Source organism: Lepisosteus platostomus, chromosome 12 (assembly GCF_059453375.1).
Source record: "Lepisosteus platostomus isolate fLepPlt1 chromosome 12, fLepPlt1.hap1, whole genome shotgun sequence".
NCBI classification, from domain to species: Eukaryota; Metazoa; Chordata; class Actinopteri; order Semionotiformes; family Lepisosteidae; genus Lepisosteus; species Lepisosteus platostomus.
In genome coordinates this window covers 4,155,087-4,168,508 of record NC_142622.1, presented here as the reverse complement: position 1 = coordinate 4,168,508, position 13,422 = coordinate 4,155,087, and the positions used below count along the sequence as shown (strand labels likewise).

Here is a 13,422-nt window from a genome sequence, read left to right as displayed (position 1 = left end):
GTTTTCTCGATTGTTAAAACGACAGCTTTCTGGTGACAGGGCGTACCCTTGGTGATGGTGTTGAGAAAGGAAACCATTTTTTTCGCATATAAAGATAAATAGATAAAATATAACAGATAAAGCTTTCTTTGTTCTGCTCTGCTGAAATGTGATCGAACTGATTAGAAAGGTAATGTCAAGAGATCATTTTGATCATGACTTGGTTTCTTAAATGGGATTACTGCCGGGAAATGAAAGAATGTCCATCAGCTGTAAATCGCATTTACAAAGTATTAGTCAACGATTTTATTTATTGAACAAGTAAATATCAATTATTATTTGTTTTTCCGTGCATTTGTTTTTACGCGTACCATAGATTCAACCAACATCATCCTCAGTCCTCACTAAACCCGACACAGTAGATGCAGAAATGTATTTATCCTAACGACGTTAGCTCTGCTTTTCGACCTCTGCAGACTCTGTGGGGATGACCTGAAAACTATGGAAATTGGTACACATGAATAGCTCTCTGTACACATAGATTATACAGAGGTTGTGCTTTGCTGGAGACTAAAAGTATCGGAAACAAAAAAAGACGAATGCAGAACAGAATATATCCCTAGCTTTATTTTATTAAAGCTATGGGAAAGTTAGGTTTCTTTCCCCACAGAATGTTTGTGTGAAAACAGGACATACACTGTATTAAAAGTGCAATTATTTAATTACATGCTGTTCCTAACGATTTTTTATGATCGAATAGGACCTTCAATAATATTGTAAGACTATATTTCTGCTTAACAACCTATGCAAAGACAAAGGGTTCCAGTGCTTCCATTTTTAGTTCACCATTAGAGGTACTTCTGTTGGTCCATCAATTATTATGTTTATTTTCAGCACACAGGAGGTTCAAAAAGTTAGAGCAACAACATACGCAAATAAAAAAGTGGATCTAAACGTGTATCAGTAGGAGAACATAGAAACAACTTGCTGCACACTGTTGCAAGTTACAACTACTTCCCAAGAATGTGTAGGAAACGGTAAAGCCGCAAGAGTATTCCTCGGTACTATATCATAACCGTGCCTTTGATTAAGTAACAAAATTGCACCGCTTTCCCTATCTTAGCCATCATTCGGCCGCGTTATCTACGTACAAGTCTTGGATACGTGCGTCACTAAGACTTTTTAAGACGACTTGGGCATTCTGTTTCCCGGGGCACACTGATTTCTTCAATCGATAACTTGGGCAGCCAAAAGGAGTCACAGGACATCGTTTTAATCGAATATCGACTGTATGTAAAATATACGCGGAAACTAGTCACGGCATTCTTGGAAACCACCTGCCAAGCAAAGTAATTGTTTTTAAGCAAATTAAAAGAGTCCTGACACCCCCTGATCTCTAGCTATAAAAGCGCGGGGCGTTTCGAGTGTCCTCTCTAGGACCAGCCAAAAGCGGAGTGAAAGCATTGCTAAGCGCGGAGCTGAGGCTTGGTTCACAGAGCGGAGGTTTTGTGCGTGAACTACATTGTATGGAGAAGGTATTTTGTTCGCAGGTGTAGCCTTGACTGGACGAGGGGAAGAGAAAAAAAAACAACAATTGGAATTCATCACGTCAAGAACCCGAAGCCGCACAGTAGTTCGAGTTGCTCTGTTTAAATAGGACAGTGCATTCCGTATCCTTCACATCTTGCTCTGTCCAGACCCGCTCCCAGCCCGCTCTCTGAGCCAGACGAGGAGAGCTCCCGCAGAAGTGCGCGCATCGCGGTCTTCGCAATGAAGCGACTGCTGTCCTTCGTGGTAGTGTTTCTCATCCTCGCCGAAGTCTTCAGTGAAGAAATGGGTCCGAGTGAAGATCTAAATTATTGGACTGACAGTAATCAGATACAGGTACTGGTTCTTATTTTATTTTTTTACTCACTTTGTGACATTTTGCCCCATTGAGAAAGAGTAGATGGTTCTTGCGCTTTGCCGCTGTTGGTAACCAGCTAAGCTATCGTAATGTGCAAACCATTCTGTTATATACATGCCTGCTAAAATGTGAGATTTTTACCTGTCATATTTTTCCAGTTCTCAGTTTATGTTTCACACTTTAAGTTACTTCGAAGTACTCTACCGAAGGCGGATATTGTCAATTCTCGCTCTTCTGCTCCACATTAGTAACAGAAATGTCTGTTCTGATACTTAGCTGGGCAGTCTATGTTTCTGTAAGGTTTACATTTTCTTTTTTAAGACATTTTATCTGTGAGGTAATATTTACAGTTAGAATTGTATTAGCAGCACCGGCGTAAGACGCAGACGAAAGTAATAAATCGCGCACTATTACAACAACGCACATTATTATGTACATTTAAAATGAATACAGGTGCTATTTTATTAGTGTTTATTGTGAAATCCGTGAAAGCATACGTCCAATTAATAAAATACACTGCTACTACTATAACACCACATTCAAGATAATTCCACATGGTTATTTAATACTGTATTCAAAACAGGTCACTGGATGCTCTTGTATTGCCCGTTTAACATACAGATTGAAAACATTTTGTGTTCAAAACTGTTTGATCAATACATGTTTTTCCTCTTAACGTTTAAATTTCCTCTACTTTAACGGGAATGGTGTATTACATAGTTAAAACTGTTACCATTAATTGCCCAGAACCCTTAACCTGATTATAAGACACATTAACATCAGACACAGCTTTATTAGACGAACAGATCTATAAATCAATACTCATACTAATGTATGCCGCCTGGTGTCTACTTAAAGCTGATTGCTTTTGCTCCAGACTCTGGATTTTCTCTGCACGGCGCGTTTTGCGTTTGACATTGCGGACTGGACGACAGCCAAAGAAGGGGACAGTCTCCTTTTTGTACAGATTATTATTTTCTTACACATCGCGCAAATTTGTCAGTTCGTCGACCCGAAACAGGTGCCTTACAGAACAGCCGATACGTCGCCTTAATTTCTTGTAAAATAACTAAAATGAAAGTTTTTTTAAAGTATGACATACATATCATAAACACCAAGGTGTCGGTTAAGCACAAGCTGAAATCAAATGCCAAAATATGATATAGGACTTTTTTTTTTTAAGTTGAGGTTCATTTGGATGTGACAAGTTTGTTCAGGATAACGGATTATAAAAATGGTGTTAATTGTTGCTCAACACAGATTGTTACCAACATTTTTCAAAGCTTCCACGTCATTGCTTTCAATCACAATTCTGCACCCGGAAAACAAGATTAGAGTTGTGTTTGTGCTTGAATTGCTAGTTTGACAGGAGGAAATAAAATAGGGTTTATTTTAAAGTTAAAATTGATTTTTTTTTCTTCCATTCAAGAATAATTGCACTGTATTTCCATTCCTCTTTGTGTCAAAATTTGGTTTTCTTGTATAAAAGGTGGAAGAGGGACACCTTCAAGGTCTACAATTTTAACATTATTAATGCAGTTTGCTCATTTTTTTCCCCAGGATGAATGGCTACCACCCGATTCGTTTAAAGAAATTCTAAGACGAATCACGAGAAAACCTAGACCTCACCAGTTTTTTGGTTTGATGGGCAAGCGATCCCCTGGTAAGGTCGTGAGTACCGTTTCCAGATCGAGTCCTTCTCCTCTGCCTACATCTCCTCTCTCCTTCTCTCCCTCCTTCCCTGCTCTTGTCCATCCTGCTCCATTTTTCTCTCCGCTGAGTAGCTGAATAAAGCATTTAGACTCGCATTCACAGATCAGACAACCCACTGCCTTTGTATTCCTGCAGCTGTACCTACCGTCCACCTATACTTTATGGAAATCAAAGGATGTGTTTTCATCAATGACATGAAGTTACACGTTGTAACAGCCGCCTGGCGAGAATAAGTGTAGCGAAGGATTCCTTTTTGGCCACCACTGCAATGTCCTGGAGTGGCAGATAGCAGTTTCTTCAAGTTCACTTCTTATTTCATGGTGACGATGGTCTTTGACAAATCGAAAACCCCGCATTAGAAAATGTAGGCTAAAATATAAATTCCAAATGAATGAACGTGCTCGTAGGTTTTATATTTTTTTCTCTTCTCTTTACCAGGGATTTATGGTACAATGTCTAATCAATAAGATTAGAGTGCCGGTTGATGAAGTGGTTTAGTGTAACATTAACTCTCGCTGTTCCTACTATTATTTCAATCTGCATGTTTTAGTATGGAGGAAAAACATGTTCTTTTGATCTCGATTTGTTGATGCAGAAAGCGGTTTGTTGCGACACAGTGTAAAAAAAATAGTTTTTGCCTTCTTAAATGGCACTTAATCTTGTCCCATTTTCAGTCAGTTGTTAAACATGTTAAATTCATGATTTCAATCACTTGACGAATTCATGTGTTTTTACTGTTTCAGAACCTAGGAAATATATTTTCATACGGCTGAATTCCCCAAACTAAGCAATTACTTACACATAACATCTTGACTGTACTAATGTTTAAGATTAATGCTTTTCATGGAAACATTAAAAACCTGAAAAATGTTTGTGTTGGAAAAGCTAACACTGTGCAACACATTTACGTGTAATTACTTTTTATGAAAACTCAGTATTTTTCTCTTTTTCATTTTAGCAAATGCACAAATAACCCGTAAAAGTAAGTTATAAACATTCTACTTATTATTTGAAATTGTTGTGTAGTTTTAGATGTGTCTAAGTGACAAATAAGCGTTTGCCAAAGAACTAAAGACCTATTACAGCCATCCTTCAGTTGTTTGAAAGTGAGATAGAATATTGGTGGATCAAAACCAATCTGTGGATGTATCCATTTGCAGAAATCTCATCCCACATCTTTATACGATGCAATTATAAGTCCCATTCCTATGTAGTTTTTATGTGAGTAAAACCTTTAAAGAGTTGATTGCAGAAGCTATTGTGAATTTTTAATTTATTTAAAATGGAGTCTACATTTTTGTTACTGTACATGCTATCTGTTTAGTGTTCAATGATAATTGAGTTAATGTCTTAGCAGGTACTCATGATTTAATCTAGGAAAAATGGACTGTACTAATGAGAAAATTATATAAAAGTGTAAATGGAGATTTACTGCTTTTCTGACTCATCTGCATGTTCTACAGAGCAATCCTGTACCAGAATAATTTCAACTGTAGGTTTAAGTTAATTCTCAGTTATCTGTAGAGAATGTGCTTTTTGTATAGCCCATTTATGGGTCAGCAACACAGACAAGATGTCAGAGCCACATTTCAAAGACCAAAGACTTGTGGTTGTAGGTTCTGCAGGATTTGTTTTTAATGGAGACTTCAGTAAAGACAGGGTGAGGATCTACAGATGTGCAGGACAAGAGGACGTTTGGGCTGCATAAGCTACCCAAAATCCTCATGGAGGACAATGACTGATAGAATAAAGATGCAGCTCTTAACCGAATACTAGATAATATTTCCCCATGGAAAAGAAATAGTCATAAAACTTGTAGTCTTTAACTAAATATAAAAATAACATACACAACATACTGTAGGTTCATAATAGGAAAACAGTTCATAGTTGAGACACATTTTCCAATAGTCTCTCACATTTCCAGAGTAGGACATCTATTGTTGCCAGGACTCCACATTAAACAACTTCTAAAACTGCAAAACAGTAAATAAGAGTTAATCAATTGTCAGACATCTGTGTTTGATTTACCACCAAAAGATGTCTTGTCAGTTATAGCAAAGTGCAGAAAGTTTTTCAGGCATTAATTAATTGAAGAAGCAGTCACAACAAGTATAACCTTCAAATATGTGCATTACCACTTTCTGGTTTAAAAATTAGCCATTTTACTCAGATTACATCATTTTTTTTCTTGATATCACATGATCTCAACTTCTGTGAGACATAGTGTACTGCCAAACATTTAAAAACTTTCTTTGAATGCTTAGTTTTCTTTCCTTTCATATGTATCCTGTTAATTGTTTTGATGCTGTTAGAAATATGGTATAGGTTTAGTGTGTAGAGAACTGGACTCTTTTTTAATATTTCCATGAATGTGTATTTACAATAACATAAATATCTGAAAAATTAATTTCAAAGGCCAGGAAAAGTATTTCACAGAGTAGAATCAAGGACATTTACCTTCACATCTTCAGCATTTTACAGTTACTGTATGTATTCATTGAAAGAAAATATGCAAGAGCTTCTCTTTAAACGTGCAAAGTCCTAGATTTAATTAACATTTTGCAAAAGCTTTTTCACTGACATGAAGCCGTCTAACAGGCATTTAAAATTAATAAATATGGTCTTACTCACATTGAAGCCATTTAGAATATTGATCGGGAGAAACCTGCAAGTCCCCCAGTTCAGCATTTCATTTCAGCGGATGGACAAGGGCATGGAAGCCTTCAATAGGGCTGTTAGTAAAACAAACAGAGTGGATGAGTAAAGAATATGTCCCTTTGATCTCTCACACCTTCTGCACAATGCAATGTGCTCAGAAGACTACACAATGAAATAAAAAATGAAGAAAAACAATCCCTTTAGAGCCATGATAGATATACAATATGGGCATGAATATTTATGAGCTCTTACCATTTCACAATGATGAGGGTGGCAGAACTATCAGAAACATTTTCTAAACTCCACCTTGCGCATGCTGTATAAGGTCAAAGTTAGCAGCCATGGATAGCTGCTCCATTATTAGAGCTCGTCAGGGTAGACCAAGACCTAACTGACTTTGCCGGAAAAACAGCTTTTGTTCTACCACTGCATTGTGAAACAGCGGGAGCTATTTAAGAAGAGGTTAGTGCATGCCGTGTAGCATGTGATCTCCAAAGAAAGAAGTAGAGATTCATTATGTGCTGAAAAGCAAAAAGAAAGAAAAAACAACAATTTGACTCTTCTTTCGTTTACTTTTCAGATTGGAATTAACATCTAACACCTAATTAATATTAATTCCTACAATTTATAGTGACTGCATTTTCCTTAAACTCACCATACCCTGAAAAGTGTTCCTAGATATATAATGAGAAATGGAATCCAATTTCCTTATCTTGTTTTGACAAATCATTTTTAAAAAACATATTTGGTGCTAAGCATTTTGTACCTTGTACATGTACCTTTGTCCACTCGGAAAAAACAGGATCTGAATTCTGATTTTCATTTCTTTTTAGGGCAAAAATTGAATTCCTTTGTTGGCCTGATGGGGAAACGAAGTGAGGAGCCAGGTAAGTGATCTTGTTCAGCAAATTAGAATAATCTGAAGAATCAGAAGAAAAGGAAGAATTGGACTGTCATTCTAGAAGACCTTTTTGTTCCAAATTCGCCCTCTCACTTGCATCGCTCTGTCCTTTCCTGAGTACACACACACTCAACCAGAACACGTGGTTGGAAAAGATATCTTCTTCTCTTGATGCTGTTATGTAGTTGAACTTAATTTCTCTTTCTGCCTTCCGGTCCGGTCTGTTGGGCTCAGAGTTTAAAGCAAGCAACTGGATAAGCTTCTGTGACACTTTTTTTTCAGTCAAGGGATCTGATATCTTTTATTGGGGGAATCTCTAGAGAAGTCAAGCCTGCATAATTCAGTCTACCCGCAGAGAGACCATCTCACTGCCTCAAAAAGGCTGGATCTCTGGCTAAGAATTTAAGCCCTGCCCTTCCTAAATTTAATTCAAATCATGATGGCTGTCAAGTGAGTACTGTAATGTGATAAAAATATAGCTGAAGAACACAAACGTAGTACACAAAGTAGTAGAGAGAAAGTAGTACATGTCTCAGTACACTTACAACTGCAAACCATGTCTTTTTATTCTTATTTTGCAGATTCATATGAATGGAGCACAATACAGAACTATGATAAGCGACGTTAGCAGAGCAGCTAAAAAAAATGTTCGCTTCACTCAGAGTCATTCCTGTCAATAGTGGGAGAGAGGTCTGATATGTAAATTTGACAACTAATTTCTTTTTTATTTATTGTTGGTTTAGGTTGTACCTTTAATAAAGCCATTATTTTCACATTGTGGTAATGCTACTTGTACCAGTTTTACTTTCCAGTAACAAGAGATGTGGGCTGTCAAGGTTTAGTCTGTATAAAAGGAAATCTGTGGTTTCATGTTGTCTGTCACAGAATAAATTACATCTACTATACTGAAACAAAAGAGGAAGAAACTATTTTTGGTTACTAATTATCAGTCAGGCCTCTTCCCTGGGAATTATGCACAGTCAAACCATGTAACATAGTGCCTCACTCTGTTTTCATATAATGTACTGTAGTAAAAATGCATTCAAATATATTTGTATTATCACAGCATGTCTTATTCTTTGTGATTGTATATTGTTATTATTTCTAAGGTGTTGGTTTCTAAAATAAGTCAGTGTCTTGTTTTGTGATAGTGCCAGAACATATTAAAATATTTTTAATTACCAGAACTTTCATTTTCCTGGAATGGTTTGTGCAGTTGCAGTACATGGCCCCCAGTTTGCCAATATTTGCCAATAGGTAGTTGTAATACTTGAAAAAAACCTCTCAAGGGGTTCAGTTGAAATATCTGACAAGGTGAGATGGATCTATGGAATATAACAAGAAAAGTGGAAAATTATGAAATTAAGAAAAACAACGCAACAAATAATCACAAGGAAAATTCAACTATAAACGGAGATCGAAATAGAGAACTGTTGCCCACCAGTCTGGCCCTGACTTTCTGATTCTTTCTGTTGATATGGAACTTTACGTGGCTGTGTGATGTCACACAAAGTAACCCATGCCTGCCAATGTTCTGCACTTGCCTTTGGGAAAAACTCTCAGCCCTCTCGGTCTCCACTAAGCCTCGAAGAACAGTAAAAGAGCATCTAATATCATAGCAATTACTAATCCTTGTTCCTATAGATTGTATTATGAGAACAAAAAGGGCATTTTTCTATTCCCCTCCAATATTTTGTTTTTTTTACTGTTTCGGAATTTCTAGTCTTTGCAGGATCTCCATTAGTTAATTATCAGAAGGCAGTAAAAGAGCTCTTGTTCTCACCTACCTGTTTCTCTCTCCCTGTCATGAACTCTGAAGGCTTTGCATCTTTCCATTAGGCTACCCTATTCATGTCCTCTTTTGGAAGACACTCCTTTACAAAATTTACTAAATTTACAGCTGCGGTATTTGTCCACAATCACAGATTGTGGTCCTTCAGTCGATCTGACAATAAACCTGCTCTTGCCTTGTGGCTGTTGCACAGACCCCTGGATGTGGCCTTCTTCATGAAATAAGAGGCACAGAAATATCTTTCCCTTGCCTTCACACTGGAAAACCTACTGTACTGTTTGGAAGGCAAATCAGTCTCTGGACTTAGACAGTCACAAGGAACACAAGAAGAAGCTGTTAGGAAGTGCACTTAAACAAGAAAACAGAATTTGCAATGTGCTTTTTTATTATTTAATTTTATTTGTTGTAAGGGTAAATGTGTAAATACTCAACAGATGTGGGTCACTGTGTGTACAGCACACATAGTGTCAGACAATAAAATGCAAAAAAAAAAAATTGGAACCAACAGCACTTGTTGCGTTTTAAACGCCCCTGGCCCAGTCATCAGAGTTTTTTGTGTCTTGTGTTTTGCAATGCACATAATAAACTTACCTTGATACAGTTAACTTTATATAGGACCCTAACAAAACCTCTGCCGGTTTCCACTGAAAAGTTGTTAAATACCAGAAGGTAACCTTATGGTGTTACAACAGATCACAGGCGAACTGACCATCTTGTTTCATCATCAGATGGTGCAGCTCATATCATGAAACCCCTTGGCGGGGCAAAGGAATTGGCAGCCGATCAAAATACAAGTTTGACACTGTAAGAGATTTTGGTGGCCCAGCCGCAGGTGACACTACTTCCTTCCTGACCGTCACCGTGACTGGGGACAATGTGCTACTGGAGAAAACATTACACTGAGCCCCCGACTGCTTGGTGAATACATCGAGCCCATGGCACTGTTTATAAGACTAGGAGTATAAACCCTGGTGGGGATACTGATGTATAATGACTTCTAAATACCCCCCAGGTGTGCTCTGCACTGTATTGGTGGATGCAGTGGGTACCTTCCTACAGTATATGCAGAACAAACTGAGATCCTCTGGGGTGTAAAGCATCAATGTCAGAGCGGTGGCCTAATAAAGAGCTGGACCCTATGCGGATCGCTTAGTTCAGATCCGAGAGCAGATTATCCAATAAGGGCAGAGCAGAAGGCTAAATCAAAGATTCCAGGCCGAGGTCGAGAATCCAGAAAAAATCCAATAGCGTGGAGCGAGTAGACTAAGCTGGCAGCAAGCTGACAAGTCAGGGACTCCAATACCAGGCGCAGAAAAGCAGGACCAGGGGGTTTAAATAGTGGAGAGCTGAGGCCTGATTGGAAAATGAGGTGATTAGTGAGGACGCCTGCCGAATGTGGTTGTAACATTAATTGTACTATTAGTATTATCATACTCCATCAAGCCAAAATCACACCCACACCACCTGCTTAGACCAGTCTGAGGCTGACATAACACTGTGGTTATTCTGTGCAGAAACACTGCAGTTTTCTGACACCACCTGGTGTGAGGAATAAAGAATTCATGTCTTTTAAAAACACTGTTTTACTAACAACTCATGCTAACATCATTCATTTATTGTTTTTAAATTCAAAATATTCACTAATAAAGTATATGGGTTTAACACACCTCTTAGAAGCCAATTTGTTGTCTAAATAATTGCACATCTATGGAAGCCCGTTTCCGCCAGGGAGCAAAAAAAAAACGCGCTATGGTATCTCAGAATTCCGACTTAATATCACAGAATTGCGACTTAAAAACTCTGAATTATGACTTTGGAAACTCAGAATTGCGACTTTATATCTCGTAATTGCGACTTTTTATCTCACATACACATCACTGGGCCATAAGAAGCAGTTTTCTTTTAAAGATTTTTTAAGACTTCTTAAAGGGATATATTGCCACCTAGTGGATGCATCTTTTGGCTTTAGGGGAGAAAACGTTCATTAAGTCTTGTTTTTGTTTTGCTTTGAAGGTATTCTTCTCTTTTGTTGGCTCTAGATACAGGTCTATGTGACTCTATTATTAATTTCATTATTATTACTTTTAGAAAACAGGAACGTGTTATGGTTCAGCAAATTCAGTGTTAAAAAAGACATTTATTCCTCAGTGCTTGTTGTTATTTGCTGCTCTGATTTGTGAAGCTCTTGTCATTTCTCTGTAATTTCCGGATTATTAACCTTGTCATAATTAATTGGTCCTGATCTTTCTTATTTAAAATCTGTGCTACCATATACAGAAGCATTTCTGCTTCAATAATGTGGAGAGCAGTTGCTAAAATGGAGGCACCTGTTTTCAAACTAAAATCAAATCAAGCTAAAAGCCATGTGACAGAGGCCTTTGGATTGCTTCCAATAAACTCTTGAGATTTACAGAGGACTCTGACAGCCCGTCAAAGGAGCACAGAAATATTGTGATTATTTCTGCTGTACTTCTCAGCCCTGGTCCTGTGGGACCTGCTGGTTTTCATTCCATCCAAGCTGTTGACTGATTCCTTGTGCTGATCTGCCTTCTTGTTAGGACTTAGGTGTACTTGTTTATGCACTTGGTTCTTGGATTCAGAAATGCTCCGTTTCAAGTTGTTGTTCCAACAGCATCAACATAGAGACCTTTTGCAGTCTCTTCTCAGCTTCGATCAACAAACAACTGCTGAACACTCCTAGACAGTATTGTACCAGTGTGTTCCAGCTGTTGCAAGGCCCTAGCATGAACTGAGGCAAAATGCACTTCTCAAAGAGCAATGGATCCTTTATTCAAACTCATGCAGTCACAGCTACCTTTAGAAAGGCTGTCAGGCAGAGAGGGCCAGAGTGGCAAAGGACAACACACCTTTTCTGGCAATCGTTTTTAGCAGGACTTTATTGCAACAGGACACCCTTCCTTGCCTCCCACCCACCAATTTATTAAGAGGCAGCCAGACTGAGGCTACACTGACCCCTTCAATACAGAGTCGACCATTTTAGTGGCCTCAAGCATTGCTCATTGTGCTCGTCTTGCATGCTGAATTATCAATTCTGAAGGCTGCTGAGAGGAAAAAACATCATTACAGGGTAGTTCAACAGTGCCAGTGCTGGAGAAAACATCAGGACGTTTAGCAACCTTATCAGAAGGAATGACAAGATGAACCTGACTTCGCAAACAGGGTACCATAACACAGAAGAGTGATTATTCCACCAAGGCTGTAAGCAGGCAGATAATACTCAATTCAACCTTTCACATCCATTCCTCCACTGTCCAATACAAAGGAAATACTGTTGATAGCATAACAATCTGCGTGCTGAGTTCAGGATAAATGATGGTTGCATCAACGACACAAAATAACTGTAATTACAAGGACATCCTTGTACATGTTTTACCTTATACTGGTCAAAACCTTTGTTCTTCAAGCTGATACCAGTCTCTTGCCAGGTATCCAATCATCAGAAAGGATCAGCCCATGAGGTCATTTGGTTTCATCTCTGTTAAATGCTTCTGGGATGCTTTCAGCAGACATCAGCTTGGTTTACAAGTCTGTGTTTTCCATTAGCAGAGAATTTGAAGCCTTTGGAAATGAACGGGGACAGTGAACTATTCTGCATTTACGCATTTGAAGTGAGATGAGGAGGGTAACACTTGAATTAGTGTGTGACCCAGTCACTGAAAACAACATGCTAGCAGCTTTCTCGAGCCATCAGTTCATTTTCATGACATATATTTCAGCGTTCATGGCCGCTGACCAGGGAGATGGAGGATTTCAGCAATCTGTATGAACACCTTGCCTGATAGCCCCCAAGGCTGTCTGGCTTTGTAATAGTGCACTGCTCACATGAATTATAAGATCACTTCATTGGCCATATACAATTTCTTGTATTAGGAATTTGTCTTTTCGCATACCCCAATTTGCTCTCCATGAGACACACAGTCAGGGAGAGAGACGCTTGGGGTCAGAGCGCAGGGTCAGCCATTTACCCTAGAGTAGTTGGGGTTAAGGGCCTCGCTCAGGGGACCAACGGAGTAGGATTCCTCTGCCGGCTGCAGGACATGAACCAGCCACAGGCACAGATCCTTAGCCACAGAGCCACTGCACCCCGCATTAGAAAAAAACTAACTCCTTTTCTGGAGTTAATGGGACTACCTAACTACCTAACTTCTAATGCCCAGAGATTGCATTCTCACCTAATGCTGGTGCCTAGTAATAGGGCAGTCTGGTGTGCTTGCTAGTGGGCAGACGTTGTTTTACATTCTTCTTATACTGCACAACAGGTGGAGTACTGCCAGGTCACTCAAGCAACATTTAATGAAATATTCAACCAGAAGCATCATACATGCTGCGTGATGTGCATTTTGGTCAATGACATACTCAGCAATAAAATCAGCCTACACATGTCTCACTGAAGAAAAAAGTGAACATGCCAACAGCTTCATCCATCTGATAAATAACTAGACTGCTAATATA

General features: G+C 38.7%; 1 protein-coding gene across 2 annotated transcripts; it reads left to right on the top strand.

Moving 5' to 3' along the window:
* The first annotated feature begins 1,147 nt into the window (after positions 1 to 1,147).
* On the top strand, positions 1,148 to 8,344 carry LOC148650885 (protachykinin-like). 2 transcript variants are annotated; one of them, XM_088600482.1, is made up of 5 exons: positions 1,171 to 1,863; positions 3,446 to 3,548; positions 4,557 to 4,580; positions 7,090 to 7,143; positions 7,739 to 8,344. In XM_088600482.1, the coding sequence occupies exons 1-5, from the start codon at positions 1,750 to 1,752 to the stop codon at positions 7,783 to 7,785; spliced, it is 342 nt and encodes a 113-aa protein (XP_088456608.1). In that variant the 5' UTR covers positions 1,171 to 1,749; the 3' UTR covers positions 7,786 to 8,344. The 2 variants fall into 2 exon arrangements, with proteins under 2 accessions (XP_088456611.1, XP_088456608.1); XM_088600485.1 differs by lacking the exon at positions 4,557 to 4,580 and having other exon boundaries at positions 1,148 to 1,863.
* The last annotated feature ends 5,078 nt before the right edge of the window (positions 8,345 to 13,422 follow it).

Coding starts and splice junctions, on each gene's coding strand:
- LOC148650885 (XM_088600482.1), top strand. CDS start 1,750: ATGAAGCGACTGCTGTCCTTCGTGGTAGTGTTTCTCATCCTCGCCGAA. Junction 1,864..3,445: donor CTGACAGTAATCAGATACAG/GTACTGGTTCTT, acceptor TTTTTTCCCCAG/GATGAATGGCTACCACCCGA. Junction 3,549..4,556: donor GATGGGCAAGCGATCCCCTG/GTAAGGTCGTGA, acceptor TTTTCATTTTAG/CAAATGCACAAATAACCCGT.